General features: G+C 34.7%; 1 protein-coding gene and 1 pseudogene across 1 annotated transcript; both read left to right on the top strand.

Moving 5' to 3' along the window:
- The first annotated feature begins 4,907 nt into the window (after positions 1 to 4,907).
- LOC127859950 (lactosylceramide 1,3-N-acetyl-beta-D-glucosaminyltransferase-like) lies at positions 4,908 to 9,988 on the top strand. The gene is made up of 2 exons (XM_052397600.1): positions 4,908 to 5,046; positions 7,229 to 9,988. The coding sequence occupies exons 1-2, from the start codon at positions 5,032 to 5,034 to the stop codon at positions 8,525 to 8,527; spliced, it is 1,314 nt and encodes a 437-aa protein (XP_052253560.1). The 5' UTR covers positions 4,908 to 5,031; the 3' UTR covers positions 8,528 to 9,988.
- Positions 9,989 to 10,728: 740 nt separating this feature from the next.
- On the top strand, positions 10,729 to 12,094 carry LOC127859951 (uncharacterized; annotated as a pseudogene).
- Positions 12,095 to 21,023: the final 8,929 nt, after the last annotated feature.

The following is a 21,023-nucleotide window of genomic DNA, read 5'->3' on the forward strand; positions in this document are numbered from 1 at the left end:
TCCATTACGGTCTTAGTGAATGTTGTATTTGTAGTGTTTCATTCTCAATTAGCATTAAATGCTACCGTTCTTCAATTTATGCAAATTAACGTTAAGCGCTAATATTCTATAATCCATAATAGATGTAAATAATCAAAGAAGTCGACAGTGTAAACAGCCCATTTTATTCTCTGTAATATCCGAGAAAACACTGTGTTAATTTATTAAACAAGATAAACATTTGCATGCATAAATATCATTTATGATATATACGTACATATGCAACGATATTGATTCTTAATATATATTAATAAATCACACAGAATATTGTTCAATTTCACTAACAGTTTTCAGGCATTAACATTATTTTGTTAAATCATAAAATAAAGAAATTATTTATTTATGAGAAGACAGTACTATTTGTTTTACTAATATGATACTTATAAAATAGCAATTATCATTAATACACAATATATATTTATTTGGATATTGTGCAGTCAAACAACTTTCCTAAATACTCTACATTGAATGTAGCTGAAACAAATTAAAGTAGTAAACAATAATTTAAGTATGAATATATTTATTTGCAGCAAACTATAATTTAGGTTTGAAAATAAGTAAGTAGCAACAGCTCACCTGTAATATCCGGAAAAACACTGTGGTGAGTCCCCCACAGTGTTTTCTTAAATATCCTTCAGATGCAACTTTCTGAAACCTGATCAGACTTTTCCTAATACGTTTCTCACGTGATCCTATGTGGTCTCACGTGGTACGCTGATTCACCTACTTTTTTATATTTGTTCGGGTCAAAGTTGTTAACCCTTGGTCATGGAACTTTCTAGAAGTTTCTATTGCTTACGTTTGCGTTCTTGATTTGGTAAACAATTTAGATTGGAATGTGCTATTCTTTGTTTGCTTAGTAAGCTGTTTTCTTATAGTACATCAATATGATAGAGTTTGTAGCTCACCTGGCACAAAAAGTATTCCGGTGTAGTTTTGTGAAAACTGGGCTTAATGCGTGATATGAACTGCGCAATTCCTTAAGTATTTCTAACAATGTACAATAGTTATTCTAAACAATATGCAATAGTTATTTTAAACAATATGCACTAGTTATTTTAAACAATATGCAATAGTTATTTTAAAATTTTGTTAGTTGAAATTAATTAAAACTTTATTAATTATGATTAATTAAAATTATTAAATAAGTTAAAGTGAAAATTTAAATATTACAAATATTTCATAAGATTGTGATTTTAATTGGATTACAATATTCTGGACTTATTGTCCCGATGTTTCTCATTTTAAATGAGGTAAAAATGCTCATTGATATGAAGACACTGTAAGTTTGGAAAGAATCTGAAGAAAATGTTGACATAATCACCTAACCAAGCAGTTTTTTTTTGTTTTTTTTTTAATTCAAAGAGACATAATTCTGGACTTATGGTTCGATATTGCTTATATAGAGTTTGGGTTGGGTTATCATTGATAAAAAAAACATGCGCAAGTTTGGGAACAATCGGATGAAAATTTTGAACTTCGAGCAACGATTTCAAAATTTATCAACTTCTAAGGAAGATAACTATGGACGTAATGGTCGGAGAATGCTAAAGGGCCCATACCACCTGGATAGTAATACGTGTCGCGCTTCGCGCTCTATATGTGGTTCTTAAAAAAAATCCGATGAGTGTTTGACTCTAGGGAAACGGGTTGCTGGGAAACAGCTCCTCCTTGATAAGCGGCTGCTTCCTTTATCGATACTCATTGTTACAATCAATAATACGTGTCGCGCTTCGCGCTCTATATGTGGTAGGGATAGTACTTAGCGCCTATGATAGACAACCATATACATACATGGATAATAGATGTGTTGTTTGCATTTATTTGTTAATATAAAAACGAGTGTATTTTTATAAGATATTTAAGTGATGTAAGAACTTTTAATTAACGTTGTCACCACGCGGCATCCATTAATTTTAATAAAAATGTCCAATTGTAGTAAAATAAATTTTTAAATGTCTACATAAATTAAGCTTTATTATATTTATTAACCTGACTGAAAAAATGTCAGTCGCCGAACTGTTCCGTTCGTGCCGGAACCCGGGATTGAACCGATACCTTTAGATGATTGTTGCGTAAACAACTTCAGTCTAACGCTCTCCCAACTGAGCTATTCCGGCTGACATCATTTATGTACTGCTATTTGGTAAAATTGTGTATAGCGATCGTTATTATATGGCTATGAATAAACTAATACATTGTACGTTTTCGTTCCGCTACGCCTTCCAATAAACTTGCTTGCGCGAAAGGTCGTCAAATATCGTACTACATTGATTCTCCACTAAATAAGCAATTTAGAAAAACCAAAAAATTAATATATTTTGATTATGTTTTGTTTTTATACAAGACCAGAAAGTTTCGCGTTTTTGCCCTGTGATCTCTCCCCTGTGATCAGTCGTGGATCAGTTTACAATTAAAACAATTAGCTTTGCATTATTGGCAATAAATGTTGTAATAAATGTAATAGGCACAAATGCAGTACTTATTTACACTAATTTACTCAAAAAATCACTACTATGCAAGATATTCTTAAAACAAAAATATATACATTGATCCATAAAATAACTTTTCCTCCCATAAGCGAAAAAAAAATGAATTACATACTAGTCGCCGCTCCCCAGAGCGACGCCAATAACTTGAGCCTCGTTATGGGGAAACTTGGGGTTATGCATGAGCGTAAAGTACAGTCTACATAGGCTAATCAGGGATGGCACTTTCCTCCGCTTACACTGGATTGTCGTTTAGAAATAACCGACCTTCTTTAAACAACAAAATGCATATATGTGCAATGTGTCGTCCTTGGTAAACATATGCAGACTGCAAAAGCCTATCTGGGACGACAATTTACGCACATGCATTTACCATTTTTTCCAGAATGTGGCTCTACTATTTTAGGGTCGACAGAAACAATAATGAAGAAGCCAGCAGCAGTTTAAAGAAAAACATTGAAAGACAACAAGCTCAAAACGTCGAGAGACAGACAGAGGTTTAACTCATGGCAAAATGAGGTAATCGTCATATCATGATTCACCATTTTGCTAATATGATTCCATATAGACTCTACATATTTTTCTTCATCACATGGTCCCATGAAGGTCTACATTAACTGTTATTCCTTACATGGGCCTATACAGGGGCTATATATCTTTTTGCTGATATTGCCTATACATTAATGCATTGTTCATATTCGCCAATATAGGTTTTAAAGATCTTGCCTGCCGAATACTTCCTTATAGAGAATAAACCTGACAATTGAAATAAGCGATGTTCTTGGAAAACTTGGCTTAATGCCGATGCGTTGAACTCGGGTTTCACAGACTTGTCTGGGATAATACTTTGGGCAATATTTTAAGTACGGTTTATCCAGTGCGCGGCTCAGACTTGAAACCTCTGCAAAGATAAATGGGCCCTTTCAGGTTTTGGTAAATTGACATCATTAAAAATAATTGTTTCAGATTTGCATGTTTTCGTTGTAGTTATGATATTTGTTAAGAAACAGTAAAACTGAACATTACCCATGCTCTAAAATATCCATTATTTGCAAATTTTGACGATTTAAAAACCTGAAAATTATGAAGCGTTGCAACGCGAAACGATTAAATAATTTGGAGAGTTTTGTTGTTGTCGTTATATTTTGTGATACTACGAGGATTGCTTATATAAAGTATAAAATACACCGCTCATTTTATAAGCACGGTCTAGACTTTTAATCCAAGGGTCAGTGGCTCGATCCCAGTTGAGGATTACTCTTTTTTTCTTTCTTAAATGTGTTTCTTGTTTTCTTTCCTTTAGCTTTTAAGATCCAATGTTTACGTTTATAAATATAAAGCATTTAATGACAAACTTCAATACATGTCAAAATCTGTGAAAAGGCCCCTTTAATAAAATCTTATTTTTTAATTGTTTTCGTCGCTTCTCCGTTCAAATTAAAACAATTCAATGGCAACAGTAGAACATGCATATTTTAATCCGTACAAAATCAAGTTGTAAGCTCACATTACGGCAGCATATATTCAAATATCAGAGTATTGTAACGTATATTTGTGTAGTTAACAAACAAGCTTTCTAACCATGTTATATATACATTTCCCATTTGCATTTTCACGATTCACAAATTTTATGTAATATTCGTTGCAATATGTATTTTATATAGGTCAATCATATCATTCATTTTATTAACAGCTTGTTATATGCTAAACACTTACAACTGACAATATTTTAATGTAAAATATATAAGCCTCGCTCTGGGGAAAACCTGGCTTGAAAAGCATTATTCACAAGCTAATCCGGGCCGATACCTTCAGCCAAAAAAAGATTTACGCAATGACAGATGTCCTTTTAACAAAAAATGATTAAAAAAACGGGAAGTACCGTCCTTGATAAATCTATGCGAACGACATTGTCCGCTTTAATGCAATTTTTCGTTTATATGAATTTTTTTTCTAAGCCAGTCTAGGTGGAAAATGGGGTTCCTGATTATTCTGTGTGGACTGTACATGCTGCTCTGGGACGACACTTTACGCCCAACTCATATTTGCTAGAGCGCTCTAACATTTCAAGTGGAATGATCGGTATACACTTAATTTTGCACAGCATACGTGCCAATCCGTATTAAGTACAAGTTTTGTATGGACAATTTAAAAACCATGTGAACATTTGTTTGTTCATGTAACACCTTTTATGCGCCATTGAATGTTCTAGGATCGGTTCATTAGAGAGAAAGATGGTCAATCTGTTACAAACATGTGTTTGCCTTTACTTCATCAAAACGAGAAATACACACGCATTATCAATAAATGAATTGTCCAGTATTCACTGCGTCATGAGAAATAAAATACGACTGTAAAGATAAGACACACAGATGGGTTTTGTACCCACAAGGACATAGGAAAACAAAACTTAAATACGACTGACAACTAACAACGCATTTACAACAAGTGCCATTCTATCATAATTCTTGCGTCAAAGTTAAAGAAGAGGAAAAACTGGAAAATGACAAGACTTAAAGTATGTAAATTTTGTCTATTTCGACGACTTTTTTATTATGTCGATCATTTGTTTCTGGCGACGAGTATCTTTCTAAGGCAGAACCCATCAGCAATAAAAGTCTCACTTTTTCGGTCAGCTTTTTGGGTTTGTTTTAAAATAAAAAGTGTATGCACAATCTCTTATTGCATGCCTTTTGTATGTTGTAAAATTAATTAACGTTTTATATTGTTATATTTAAAGTAGATTCTAGGTAGACTAACATTCATACAAATATATGAGCCTCGCTCCGTGAAAAGGGGGTTTAATGCATGTGCGTAAAGTGTCGTACAAGATAAGCCTGTGGAGTCCGCACATGTAGCGAAAGTGTTAGAAACAGAATGGAGAGCGCCGATTGCGTTTAAAGTCAAATTGGCAAGATACAGCGAAGCTCTGCTTAAGTTAATGTTGAAGGAACAGTTGACTGAAATAAAATCTGGAAGGCTATCAAAAAGATTTTTGTTGGAATAAGTACAAATACATGTAACAAGAAGTGGAAAAATACTGCCAACCATCCTATATCATAAATATATATCAATGGAGCTTGGAATTTTTCGAGCAAGTAAATGCCCGCATGTAAATGTTATTTCTGATTAACTACACGTTTATTTATGCTCTTGTTGAAATAAACGTTTTCATAACATCATTACTATTTACGAGACTGAACGAATTTTTTATTCGAAAGCTAAGGTCAGATTTATATCTTTGTTTTCCTTATTTTGTTTGTTACTATTCATTGTACTGTTACGATCGCTTCATTTTCATTTAAGCAGGCAGAAACAAGTTGTTGTTGTTGTCGTGTTGTTGTTGTTATATTTACCGACTTTGTTACATACGCAAAATATTACACGCTCGCTGTATTTTTGAGAACATGTTCTGAAGTTTTTAAAACTTTTTCAAATGATTCAAATAATTTCAAATAATATGCATCAAAATGTGCAGATAATATCAAAATACTGTAATTTGACCCGCTCTTTCACCGCCGAAAATCGCAAGGTAAATGTTTGCCATCATTTACGTTTAACGATATTACAGCCCCAAAATTAACTCGACATGCTCCCGCAAGAAACAAGACAAATATATATATATATGTAAAAACTATTTAAAGTAACGTACCCCATTAATAAACACATTGAAAAAGTATGATGTCTCAAAATCAAATACGACGAGATTCACTTTGTTAAAACACATAACTGAGTATGAAAACAGTTAGCAGAAATTCTAGAAATATATTTATTGTATTTATTGGAATGATGGCATATATGAAACAAGCTGTGGAAATACGATAATTTAATCAAATTCTCGTACACATACACGTTTGTAAAAGAATTATTAACATACTTTGGCATGTTTAATTAATGTCATTAGATATGATTGATTACGTTTTTTAATAGACTTCAACTAACTTTTATAGTAACAAAAATGTTTTTTTTTAAATGACGTCGCCGGTATTCGAGTCCATATCATCAGGATCAGTTAGCGGATGCGCTATCACTGCGCCACGCAAACTTTCATGAACTGTTACGAAACATAATACCTGTTGTTAGCGTTATCTAGCTCTTGCCAATAACATATTTGTTTTATGAACATTTTTTTTCTAAGAACGTGTTTTCACTTAAAATGGTCATTAAAAAATTCTCTCAAAATGGTCTTAGAAAAATTCTTAGAAGATAATCTTCAAAAAAATGTTTAAAAATTGTAAGAATAAGAAACTTCGATGTTATATATCTTATTTATTTTGTCTACAAACATCCCAAATCCGGGTATTTGTACCTCTTGATATACACGCACCTGACTGTGAAACATGCCTTTAATTTCCAGTAATTAAGTCTATTGGCTAAAGCCATTGACTAAAACTAGACGCAGTATCGTCATCAAAGAAAGACTGTCATCGACAATAGCAGCAAGAGTATCTGCGACAGTAGCAGCAACAGTAGCAATGACAGTCGCCGCAGGGGTAGAAGCGACAATTTAAGCAACAGTAGCAGCGACAGTAGCAGCAACAGTAGCAACTACGTGAGCGGCAAGACTAACAGTGACAGAAGCCGAAAAAGTAGCATCATCAGTTGCAGCAAGTGTAGCATTGACTGCAATACCACTTATGTACCAAATGAGGGGTAATATTTAATTTGTTATTAATTACGACTATTTTGTTTACTTGCAGATATGTTCCATGCCGTCACACACAAAGACACAGTGGGCCAAGTTGAAGAGGCGCTGGACATTTTCCGGACCGGATTTACTAGGTTACCTGCTCAAAATGTGTCGGCACTCTTTGGGAAAAATCGCCACAGCAGCTGTAGTAACATCCATCTTATCCCTCGTATTTATTCTGAACTACAGGGAGAACATACAGAGAGGGATTGCTCAGAGGAAAAATCTTGATATCAAGCAAGTGCTAAACGGTCCGTATGTCGTTGCACGGTCTCTTATTCAAAACGTGACGACAACGATGGTTGCGCAATACACATCAACGACTCTGTCGCCAGAGCTTATGGCGATAACGCCCCAACCTGAACTCAATAAGCTCATTAATGCATCGTCTAAAGCGAAGTATCCAGTTACAATTAACGGAAAGTACGTATTTGAAAATCCACAATTGTGTTCATCAGTGGCAAATTTGTCGGTATTGATAATTGTGCATACCGCTCCAGATCATTTTGAAATGCGGCTGGCGATACGCAGGACGTGGGGGAACGACACGTATTACCGGAAGATGGGGGTCGCCCGGGTCCTCTTCCTTCTGGGGCAGGTTGGGGATTCGGCGCTTCAGATGAAGATGGAAGCGGAGTTTAAAGAGTACCGCGACATGCTGCAAGGGGACTTCCGGGATTCCTACCGGAACCTCACTCACAAGGGCGTCATGGGGTTCAAGTGGATCACCGAACGATGCAGAAACGCGAAATTTATTTTAAAAACTGACGATGACATTGTTATCAATATGTTTATATTGTTTAATCGTGTCTTACCAAAGATTGAGAACAAAACGAAACAAATAGTATGTAATCATATTCCGGCCAACGCAATGCCGATTATTCGGGATAAGAATAACAAATGGTATGTGAGCGATAATCATTTCCGGGGAAAAAATGTGTATCCTGAATATTGCAGTGGTTTTATGGTTTTGTTCACTAATGATGTCATTCCAGCAATTTTTAGAGCGGCCACGATGACGCCATTTTTCTGGGTTGATGACGTATACCTTTATGGTCTGGCTCCCGGCCACGTACCTGGAATAAAGTACAGCAGCCTCACTGAACGTATTCTTATCTGGCAAAATGCGCTGAGTTGCTACAGAAATATGACTGATAATCTCAGCAACAAGTGTGATTATTTGGTGACTGGTTCCAAGGGTCTGAGAGTGAGCGAGGAAACTTGGGTGGAAATGACAAAGCAGTTCCAACATCGTATTGGTACAGATTTAAGTTTACAAGCAAAAACACACCCAGACAAGCGTGCATAAATATCATGACTTATATCTTTACAGAATCAAGAAAACAGTTTTAATGTTATAGCAAAACGCAAAAATATTATTATTCAACGACAAACGCCAAACAGTTTAACTACGCAATTTATTATCTTAAAGGTTTGGCATAATAATGTCAAGGCTGGGATCAATTGTATTATACAGGTTCCCCCGAGAACGGCGGGAAATTTAAGTACATAATGTCTATCCCCCGTGACAAGCGGGAAGTGGGTTCGTGGAAACTATGCCTATACATCACTTCTATTCGTTATCCTAAAATGGTGTTTTCAATGCCAGAGTAAAAACCAGAGATAAAACTTCACTGAATGTAAAATAACTCTGGAAAACTGTACCCGAAAACAACCAATATTAACAAAATGTTTACTGATCAATGTCTAGCAAATTCGCTAACTCTAGTACAGTCAATTACGCAGGAACCTGTCGTCGGGGGCCGAACTAAGTAGACCATTGGACAGACTGACAGTGTGCCGTACGCTGTTATAAGTCCCAGCCATGACGATGTGGATTTCTAATGGAGCTCGTAATTCTCGACAACACTGGAATATACCAAAAATCTGGCAAGCATCGTGTTACAATAAAAAATCAAGTGGGAGGGTGGGTGAAAATGTAAACTTGTAAACCATAGCGCGAACTACCCTGTGGTGTGAGTAAAAGAACGACAATGTGCACGGGCAGTGGTTTTATACTTAGTGGACGAGTCTATGTGTTAGAGTAGACTGGGTAGGATGGGTTATAAAATTGGGGTTCGGGTTTCGGCGATCCCTTAGGAAAATAGCGTTTGCGTTGAATAAGACAGTTTATTCTTGAGCGAATAAACATTAATAAATGGTATATAAAGGGTCTTATGAAGCATGGCCTTGATAATTTCATATGATCGAAAAACTCGATATTTTACTGCAAATGATGCATTTATTAAGAGCTTGATATTCCACGAACTTACGTGTTTTGTTTTAAAATGCGTTGAATACCGTATAAAAATGTATATTATTCGGCAATTGCCAAAAAAACATTAGTATGCAAACAAATATCAAGTTTTACTGCAACGAGAAAGTGGTTTAGATAGTGTTTTTTACAATGGTGTTTTGCCACATGGTCAATGTGTCGACATGTTTAAGCAATACAGGAAATAAAGGAATGTTTAAACCTAGAAACACTTTACTAAATAAGTAAGTTGATGTTTATGCTGTATAGATTTACCTGGCTGCTTATAAAGATACAGTTTTAAAAAAAAGGGTGCGATAATAATGTTCTTTTTTATCCTTTAGTAAGAAATACTTGAGAACTGTAGACTGAAGTACAAATCACACCTGCTACTTGGTAACCATGCCTTTATAAATGGGAAATATCAAGCATTACAACTTGTTTACATGGGCATTGTTTCGACATCAGTTGAATTTTGGGTCTTTTTTAATAAAACTTATATAACTAATATGTATAGTGATGGAACTTGATAAATAAAATATAATATTATTTAGCATCATGCACTGTCTGAGTTATTGTCCCTTTAGATGAAACAAGTATCAATCGGTGCCTTTTTCCATGCGAAAGGAAATAATATACACTGTGTCAGTAAATTAAAGATTGCTGCAGTTTCCTAGGGACATGAGAATATTGCAAGGGTTATGTATATTAGTTGCTAGTTATTTAGTATCTGTTAAACTTGATATTTAAAATATGATGTGAAATGTATGGCAAATACTGGACAGAACTTTTTGTTGTAAATATGAGTGTGAGTAGGATACTAGTAGAGAATCCACCTTTTTCCCAAAGTCAATCACTGAAAACAAATCTGGATATGTAGTTGGTAATTCTGTAAACAAAAGAAACACGTTGTGTGGAAGATTTTGTGCAACGAGAAGTTTTTAAGGGTTACCATCGGTCGTTTAAACACATAAAACTATTACAATGTCCATTACCTTATCTGTTTTGGATCGATACCACTGTTTAATTGTCCTTATATCATCAGAATACCGTGCCCCTTGACTCAGTATACAGCTAACGCATTTTAGTTAAAGCAGAATACGGTGACCATATGCGCAGTGAGATTAATTTTCCTAGTTTGAGCGCAGCGAATTAGAGGAAAATTATTTTCCTTTGCATACGAAAGTCTCCTGTAGGGGTGGCTCAGTGTATTGTTATGGCGGGTAAATATGCTTGTGGAATAGGCATTCGGCTTTGCGATACGAACCAGAGAACACGTTAATTTTCCTTATATTTTATTGGATTGACTACAATCACCTGTGTATTTGGGAAACATGGCGGAGAAACATTCAAACGACGATATTCACGCCAAATTTAATTAACTGTTAAGTGAATTTAAATACATGATGAAAGAAATTCGGGGGGGTGGGGGTCGGCATTTAGTGCACAAGAAGAAGAACGCTTCAAAAAAAGAAAAGGACGTTACGTGGCGTTTCAAAGGAAACAGAGTTCAATTCGAGTTCAACGAGGACATTGCAGACAGTCTAAAACAAATTGACTGGTGCATTGGACATGGAAAAACTGGCTATTGTAGAGAGTTGATAGCGGAAAAGATGGCCAATATTAAGAAACGAAACAAACTGATACGCATAGCTGACACGTCCGAGGGCGGCTTGGACACAGTGAAGCTGTACGAGTCCAACCATGTGGCTAGCGACAGCGAGGACGAAGCAAGGATCAATCGAGCTGAGAATTAAGCAGTAAAGAAGAAGAAAAACGCAACAAAAGGCAAGTCGTCTCTGATGAAGTCATCACGTTTCCACCCGTATGCTGCTGCTCCCATGCGGGGGCTCTATGGCGGTGGTCGCGGTGGTCTTATTTGAGGTAGCAGACCATACAACAGCGGCAGACACAGTAGTGCGAGTGTAACCCGTCCAGGAAAATGTTTCGCTTGCGAAGAATTCTCGCATTTCCGGCGAAACTGTCCATACGTCCCGAGAGGTCAAAACACCCAGACATCCACTTCCGGGGCCAAGTAGCAGTCCCAAGCGAGAGAAATCAGACACATTGAAAGATGAGTATTTTTACGATTATACTAAATTGACCAATGACTATTTGAATACAAGCAATGAAACAAAGACATTATTTTGCGGGGACGACTACGAGAAAATTTTAAATTTTGGAAAAGGATTGGAGCAAATGATTATGTTCTTGATATTATTAAATCTGGTAAAAAAAATACTATTTTACACAAAGCCTCCAAGGCAGTTATTGGAAATAATAAATCTGCTAGCAGTAATACTGAGTTTGTGTCTGAGGCCATTCAAAAATTTGTAAGATCGAAATTAAATTGAAATTTGCGAGGAACCTCCACATGTTGTTAATCCAATGACAGTTTCAGAAAAAAAAGTGATGGAAAAAGAGACTTATTTCACTTCTTTATATTATATTAGATTTAAGAGCCGCAAACAAACATTTATATTAACAAAGTGTTAAATAATTTGATGATTTAAAAGTGGCTTTGTCGTTTTTGAAAAAAGGATTTTTCATTGTAAAATTTGACATTACAAGCGCCTATCATTTTATTGAAATTTTCAAACCACATTGCGTTTTTCTAGGATTTTGTTGGAAGGGGGCGGACGGCATGGTCAGCTACTTCCGGTTTCTAGTACTTCCGTTTGGATTAAGTAGTTCTTGTTGGATTTTCACAAAGATTTGTCGCTCTTTGATCAAAAAATGGCGCAGCAAGGGTAAATCCGTACTTATTTTTCTTGATGTAGGATTTGGTTGTTCAGATTCATACAAAACACGTTGGTTTTAGGCACTCAAATAAAGCAAGATATACTCAGTTCAGGTTTTATTCCTAAAGCAGACAAATGCATTTGGATACCAGTTCAAGTCGTGCAGTTTTGGGGAGCTGTACTTGATTCTTTCAATGGTGAGATTCAGATTGCCGAGCAAAGTAAAACTAAGGCATTATGGTCATGCTCTTCATTGATTGAAGAATCTACATTCCTTAGGCCTATTTCGGTAAGAAAAATAGCCTGTTTTGTTGGGCAAATCATATCAATGACAATTGTTATTGGAAATATCGTTCAAATAAAGACCAGGTACTTGAATTTTGATATCAATTCAGCCATTTCTTGGAATTGTAAGATAATAATAACAGAAGAAAGTGTTAATGAACTTCAGTTTTGGCAGGCAACTCTTTCCAAATTGAATAAAAAGGATATTTTTTATTCAAATAAATGTTCCAAAAATGTGTACTCTGACGCTAGTCACGCAGATTACGGTGGTCATGTAGTTGATGCGATCAATGGTGTTTCGCATGGAATGTGGTCACCTGATGGGGCACAAGAGTCTTCAACATGGAGGGAATTAACAGCTGTGTTTAGAATAATGTGTTCTCTCAAACACTTGCTTGTTCATCAGAGCATTAAATGGTTCTCTGATAATCAGTCTGTTGTGGCCATCGTTAAAAAAGGTTCCAGAAAAAGATATTTGCAAGATTTGGCAATGGATATTTTTAATTTATGTTTAGCAAATAACATTAAATTAGAGGTTGAGTGGGTCCCTCGAACGGACTATGAACGGGCAGACTATTTGTCAAAGATAGAGGACCTTTATGATTGGGGGATATAAAACGAGTTATTGGCGTTAATAGTTTAGTTTGGTGTGCCTACCATGGATTGGTTTGCATCGCATTACAACAGAAAATTAGATCGTTTTTACTCCAGAGTTTGGAACCCTGGTTCGGAAGGTATAGATGCATTTACTTCTAGATGTTCTTTGGGGTTAGGATTATTTGTGCCTCCTATTTCTGTTATATCAAGAGTTGTGAACACAATGATGGTTGATAGAGCACGCGGTGTATTAGTTGTTCCGCAATGGACCTCTGTGGTATTTTGGCCATTGTTATGTCCGAATGGACATTTTATTCCTGAGGTTTTGGATGTTATTCATCTGCCATCTGACAGGCGATTTTATGTTCCGTGTCAAAGTGGAAAGGTATGTTTGGCAACATAAATTAAAAATTTGACAAGCTTGCTTGTTGCATGGATTTCAGGAAGTGAAAAGGTTTTGATATAATCACCATGCAGTTATAAAGACTTAATTGTACATTATTTTGTATTTATTTAGCCGAAGGGCTGTCAGGACGCTTGTAAGAAAACAATCTTTTGTCGTTTACTCAATATCATCACCACGCTTGTAGTGGATTAAATATTATTGAAACGCTTGTCTGTGATCAAATGTCGCTAAGACGATTGTCTGGAATTATATATCAGTAAGACGCTTGTCTATGATTTAATATCATTTAAGACGCTTGCCTTTAATTAAATATTAGAAAGACGCGAGTCTGTGATTATTTATCAGTAGGACTATTGTTTTTTATTGAATAACAGTTAGACGCTTGTCTGTGATTAACTATTAGTAAGACGCTTGTCTGGAATTAAATATCAGTAAGACGCTTGTCTATGAATAAATATCATTTAAGACGCTTGTCTTTGATTAAATATCAGTAAGACTCTTGTCTGTGATTAAATATCATTAAGACTCGTGTCTGTGATATAAGATCGATTAAGACGCTTGTCTAAAGTCAAAGATCAGTAAGACGCTTGTCTGAAAATGATCTGAAATTGATGATGTACATCGAGTAGTAAAAGAGAATCTGTATTAATTTTGTGTGTGTTTTTACATATGTTTTTTTTTGCAGATCCATGCGCATAAAAAAGAGGCGTTACCGGAGGTCTTTGCGGAGAGGGTAGAGCTGCTCCCGGGCATCTTGCGCAAATCAAGAACAGAAAGTACATGTTCCAAATATGAAAGAGCATTTATTCGATGGAGAAATTGGACTTTGTGCAATCAGTTAGGGAGTAGTGACATTTTGCCCGCTAAGGCTTTTCCGGTGGCGTTGTATTTAGAGTCTCTTTTACAAAGTGCTAAAACCCCCGCACCTGTTATATTTGCATTTTACGGGATTAAATGGATGCATGACTTTTATGGTTTGGATTCTCCTACTGATTCAAAAATAGTAGCTAATGATGTAGAGTCAGCAAAAAGAATTTTGTCAACTCAAACTAATAAAAAAAGAACCCGTAACGGTGGAAATATTATTAGCTATGTACAAACGTATTTACAAAGATAAAGATGTAATGTCACCACGAATTATTGTCGCTAGTTTATTAGGCTATGCGGGGTTTATGCGCAGTGCAGAATTATTACAATTGCAAGTATCTGACATTGTGTTTGAGGATACATATATATTAGTTTTTGTTGAGTCGAGTTAAACTGACAAGTATAGAGATGGGTCATGGATACCAATCGCTAAATCGGGAACTGTTTTGTGTCTTTACACATATCTACAAAAGTACATTGAATGCGCAAATTTGAAGGGAGATGATTAAATATTTTGCAATTTGTCTTAGACTTAAACCGGAGTTAAACCAAGATAAGTGATGAAAGTTATGTTTTATACAAGCTTATGCGAGCAGTATATTAAGGCTTTTCAACCGCACGTGTCAGATATTTCTAGCTTTGGGTTGCACTCTTTGAGATCAGGAGGAGCTGCATCTGCTGCAAACAGCGGTGTAAGAGATAGACTGTTTAAAAGACATGGTCGATGGACTAGTGAAAGTGCAAAAGATGGGTATGTGAAAGATGATATGGATTCTAGAATGATTGTCTCTAAATCACTTGGTTTATAAACGTTTTTTTTGGGGTTTACAGAAAACTTGTCAATCAATTTTTAGCTAGTTTTTTGCCCGAACTTTTCGTTCATCTGGTCGTACGAATAGATACCAAAATACAAGATGTATTTTCAATTTATATCGTTGTGTTTGTGGTTTATTTAGGAGACTTATAAGGTATAAGGAAATATAATTTTCCTAGTTTGAGTGCAGCGAATTAGAGGAAAATTATTTTCCTTTGCATACGAAAGTCTCCTGTAGGGGTGGCTCAGTGTATTGTTTTGGCGGGTAAAAATACTTGTGGCATAGCCATTCGGCTTTGCGTTACGAACCAGAGAACACGTTAATTTCCCTAATATTTTATTGGATATAAAGTATTGAAAAGTTTTCTCTTGAAATGATTATCTGCAGGAATATAGTATGTTGTTGTTTTTGTGTGTAAACTATTTTAGCGTTATTTCATGTATGAGTTATGAAATATATATCAAAATGTGAATTGTTCACATTTGTTTATGTTATACGTTATAAATTTGTCATCTGGTCGTGCGCATAGATACCAAAATACAAGCTGTATTTTCAATTTATATCTTTGTTTTTGCGGTTTATTTAGGAGACTTATAAGGTATAAGGGAATACATTTCCTGACACATTCGTAAATGCTGTTGTTATTGGATTTGTGGTACATTATTGTGAATTCTTTTTGTACACGGTATACATTTGTTTTGTTTAGATTTTTAGTGTGCTTATGCAAATACTGAATACTTTAACTTCAGTATTGTTGTTGCTTGAAGATTTCCTTTATCATGTCTACGGGTTAAGATGAATATATGATATTTAATGGTAAAAACATAGACAGTTCATACGTTTATACGTTTATTTTTTGCATAATTACTAAAATCAAAATATACAAAACAAATATACGATAGATAGCAAATTACCTCACTAAAACAACAGGATCTGAAATTAAAACAGCTTCCAATGCATGCATCATTAACTAATAAAGTGGGCTGGAAGTAAGAGCAGATGGCAGAAAGCAACAATGTCCTTAAAAACAAACGCAAGACTTGTACACTGTGTCAATAACACACATCTATCGAGAGGAATAAAATACACGGAAAACAAAACACATGAAAACGACTGGTATAGCATTTGGTATGTATTGTTAAATATAATGTTTCATGCGGCTGCCATGACAACGACCCGATATAACATGTGCCTGATGTATTCTGACAAAAGACAGCATTAGTTTTGACCAATTACATAAACTAACACTGTATTCTGTATAATCAGTAAGTCAAAACAGGCAGAGGACAGAACAGACTGTTTATTAAGACTTATACAAATGTACATCGTCTAAATACATGAAATATAATAGAAATAGTGTCATGAGTCTATATATTACAACGTATGGCTTATGTTATCTAACAAATTGCGACAAAGTATAATTAGCAAAGAAGTACGACTTTATAGTTCATAGTATAATATCATTTCACTGGCAGTAAGGAAATACTTAGTTTTCGTTGACAATTATATTTGGATACAATATCTAACGGTTAGAACTTCCTTAATATATTTACACAAATTTATAATTTCAATTTTTCAAGTTGAGTTCAATAAAGCATGGAACTTAAAAACTGATGGATTCACATAGTAAACAGTTTTTATATATTTTTGCCTTATTTGACGAAAACATGGACATTTACATATAAAGTGGAATTCGTCTTCTATGTCCCTTTGATCACAACATTGACAGTATCGTTCATTACGAGAAGCCCTTAGTTTAACAAGGTAAGAACGCAAACATTTTGGCAGTAAATCTAAGTACGTTTCGTATTCAAGAGTTGTTTTGAATATCCTATACATATCTAAAACAGAACTGTTATTCATATTGCCAAACCATTTTGTTTAAATGTATCTATAATACTACATTTAAATTCACATAAAAACGTAATTGTATTAATCATAGTTGCATTTTCGATGATTTTATTGAAAATCCATAATCATTTAACAACTTTTTTACAATCGATAACCAATTTGTATATCCATTATCACAATCAATTATCGCTTGGTTATACACAGTTTGTATGATAATATTTTTACTATTTACAACTTTAAGTCAATATTTTACAATACGAACATGCATATTAATATAAAGTGGGTGTCTACCTAGTTCATCATACACAATTGCATAACATGTGTTGCTTTCAACATTAAACAACCTTTTGCAAAATTTGAATTGAATTCGGCCAATATCGTTTAACTTATTAAAACCCCATATCTCTGATGAATATTTCAAAATCGAGCCAACAAATATATCAAACAACTGACACAATATTCTAGGTTTAAGATCGTACTGTTTGCATTTAAAAAGCAAAGTATTCATAGCCTTTAAAGCTTTGTTACAACCCGTTTTGCAATAAACCCGTTTTGCAATACATTTATGATTTCAAACATATTTTTAATTATTCTTAATATTTTGCCTTGTATACCAGATTTGTAAATGTTTAGCCATAATGCATTGCGATATATACTATTATAACATTGAAGCATATCGACGTAAACAACATACAGACGATTATTTAAGAAATAATCCACGGGTAACCGTTGGTTATTGCGGTAATAACCAACGGTATGGAGTTCCGATGCGTAGGAATTAAACCACGAGGGCGTAGCCCGAGTGGTTTGATAACAAGCATCGGAACGACATACCGTTGGTGTTTACCGCAATAATCAACGGTGACCCGTGGATTATTTCGATTCTAACACGATTTCATTAATAAGTTTTCGCGATTTAAAGGTTATAAATGAGAATTATATTAACCGAACGTCCTCCACTTTTCCGCGAAAACGTGACGTCACCACAACAATTACAATCAAATGACGTCGTCTTCATTCATATAAATGTGCGCGAACAATCAAAGTGACGTCACTTTAAACAACCGTTGGTATATCGGGGTAATAACAAACAGTAGTTTTTCTTCTTTGTATATAGAAAACAAGTCACGTGCCGTGGTAGAATATCATTTAGATAATGTTGTACAACTGAATTAAGAATATATATGGCATCAACAGTTGAACACCCTTTTCTAAATCCGAATAGTGCATCCGAAATTTTGCATTATTTTCACAAAATGATTGGATGCGCTTGTTAAAATAGTTGTTGATAGCTTAGAAAAACAACTAACAAGGGTTATCCCTCTATAATTATTTACATCATCCTCAGAGCCTTTTTTATGCACTGGAATAATTATACCTTCTGTCCACTTTTCAGGAAAATAGCCTGATGTGAAAATGCTATTAAAAACATCACACAAATGACCGGATAATATATCAATACACTCAATAAAATATTCGTTTAAAATAAAGTCACCACCATGCGCTTTATTACTTTTTAAATGTTTGTTTGCATTTAAGACCTCATTTACCGTTATAGGTTGGTCTTATCCTGGAAAAGTACAACTTTCAATGTCAAAGTTAATATTCGAACAAAAAAAAATATGCCTCTGCATTATTATTTCCCGAATTAGATTTACTCAAATTTTGAAAATACTACATGTAATGGAATTTTATTACAATAACCTTTATATTTTTTTATTTAAAAAATTTCCAAAATTCTTTCGGTTTTTATTTTTTACACATTCAATTTCCGCCATTTTACGCTGATATGCATTATTTTTCTTTTTCTAAATTTATTTTTTATGAACAGTTTTGTTTTCACACAACGATTTTCTATTTCAATCGGTTTTGTTTAGGTTAAAATATCTTAAAGCGTCATGGTAGTGATTTCGTGCAGTAATACACTCGTTGTCAAACCAATCTGCTTTAAACAAATGTCAATATTGAATGAAGGTTTATTACTGTACGTATACGATTTTGAGAATAACTCATCCGCTTCACTGCGAATTGTGAACATGTCACGGATATTGGGGACGAATTTCACTGTGTATGTTTTTGTTCATTTGTGATAAAAGACAGCGGTATTATTGACCAATAACATAAATTAACGCCGAACACTGTAATATCATTATGCAAGCTTAAATTACAGCAGCATATGTTCAAATATTGGAGTATTGTAACGTATAACGTGTGTAGTTAACATACACGCTTCTAAACATGCAATAAACATTTCTCATTTGCGTTTTCACAATTCACACATTTGTATTTACAAATATTGTCACATTGGTGTCAATCTGTATTTCTACGTCAATTATATCGTTCATTTTATTAACAGCTTGTTATATGTTCAATCCTTAAAACGGATATCATTTTAATTTACAATATATAAGCATCGCTCTGATAAAACACGTGACTTGAAATAAATTTGCACAAGCTAATCAGGGGCGATACCTTCCGCATAAAACAAGTTACGCAAAGAACAGAATGATGTCCTTAAAACGAAACATTATCAAAACAAACGGAAAGAACCGTCCCTGATAAGTTTATGCGGACAGCATTATTCGCGTTAATGCAACTTTATGTTTATAGGACATCTTTTCTAAACCAGTCTAGTTGCCATTTTAAAGTAGTGGGATCGGTATAAACTCAATTTTGCGCAGCATACGTGCCACCCTGTATTAATTACAAGTTATAAATGGACACTGGAAACAAAACTCTTATTAACACTTTTTTCGGCGTAAGCTGTATTAAGCCAGCTTTTCACCCTGACTTGACCTTTGTAAGTGTCCAATAATACTCAAATAAAATTTCCCGCGGCTAGGTACGAATGAATACACTTCATTTATTCCATTGGCTGATTTGAGTATAACACCAGAACATTGGAAACATATCCGCGTCTTTGAAACACTGTTTTACTGCATGAAACAATTTTATCTCTAATGAAAAGGCTCAATAGATAGAACAGTTTTACAATCAATTTTCGACATAAATACAGTTTGTGCGTTGACCTTTTATTTTCAGAGAATTACCAGCGCAAAAGCGTTTATACTAAAGGCTATGTTGTCATATTTAGTACTTACTTGCATTGCATTTCAACCCGCGAGGTTTCGGGTCAAATCGCGGCCATTTGTGAAAGTCAGAGTTTATATACAGTTCATCACCGGAGTTCGCAGAAGGGGTTGCGATCATTGTGTTACACCGGTCTTACTGACAATAACGTAGTGACTGAAATGCATTGCATTCCAATCCGCAAGGTATCAAAGGTCAGTTTGCGGTCAGTAGCAGAAATCTTTATATAAACGCCGTCTCGTAAACTTTGTGCACTTGAAGTCTGTTTTGATCAGAAAGATACTAAATAATGATATTCGGCGATATTATTGTGGTATGTCAATCATCGATTTTTAATATGGTTTCAACATTTGCATGATAAGGACCAATTTTGATAAAATTAATTAGAAATATTTATCCATTTAGACCAGTTTATTAAGCATGAGCACAATAATTCGCTATACTATAATTATGCAATTAAATAAGATTCGAGTATTGCCAGCTGACCTATATGCACTCATTTATTTTCATGTTTCTTGTGTTTTTCTATTCTGTAAATATAGATATCTGAGTAATAATATCACATAAAGCAAAATAAGCCACGAAATCTGGCGCAACACCCCGAAATTGATTTGCTTATGATGTAGCTAAGAACTGCGCAGAAAAAAGGCATCCGCTACTTTTTATCTCATAGAGATAACTTTTGATCGTTCATAAACATCGACCACAATCAACGCCGTATATCTTTTTTTAAAGATATTTCTTGTTGGTCATGTAACAACTGTTAAGCGCCATTGAATGCTCCAGGCTCGGTTCATTAGAGGGAAAGATGGTCAATCTGTTACAAACATTTGTTGCCTTTTGTCAATGATACAAACGAGTAATACAAACGCGTTGTCAATACATGAAATGTGCAGTAT

This window comes from Dreissena polymorpha, chromosome 15 (assembly GCF_020536995.1).
Source record: "Dreissena polymorpha isolate Duluth1 chromosome 15, UMN_Dpol_1.0, whole genome shotgun sequence".
NCBI lineage: Eukaryota > Metazoa > Mollusca > Bivalvia > Myida > Dreissenidae > Dreissena > Dreissena polymorpha.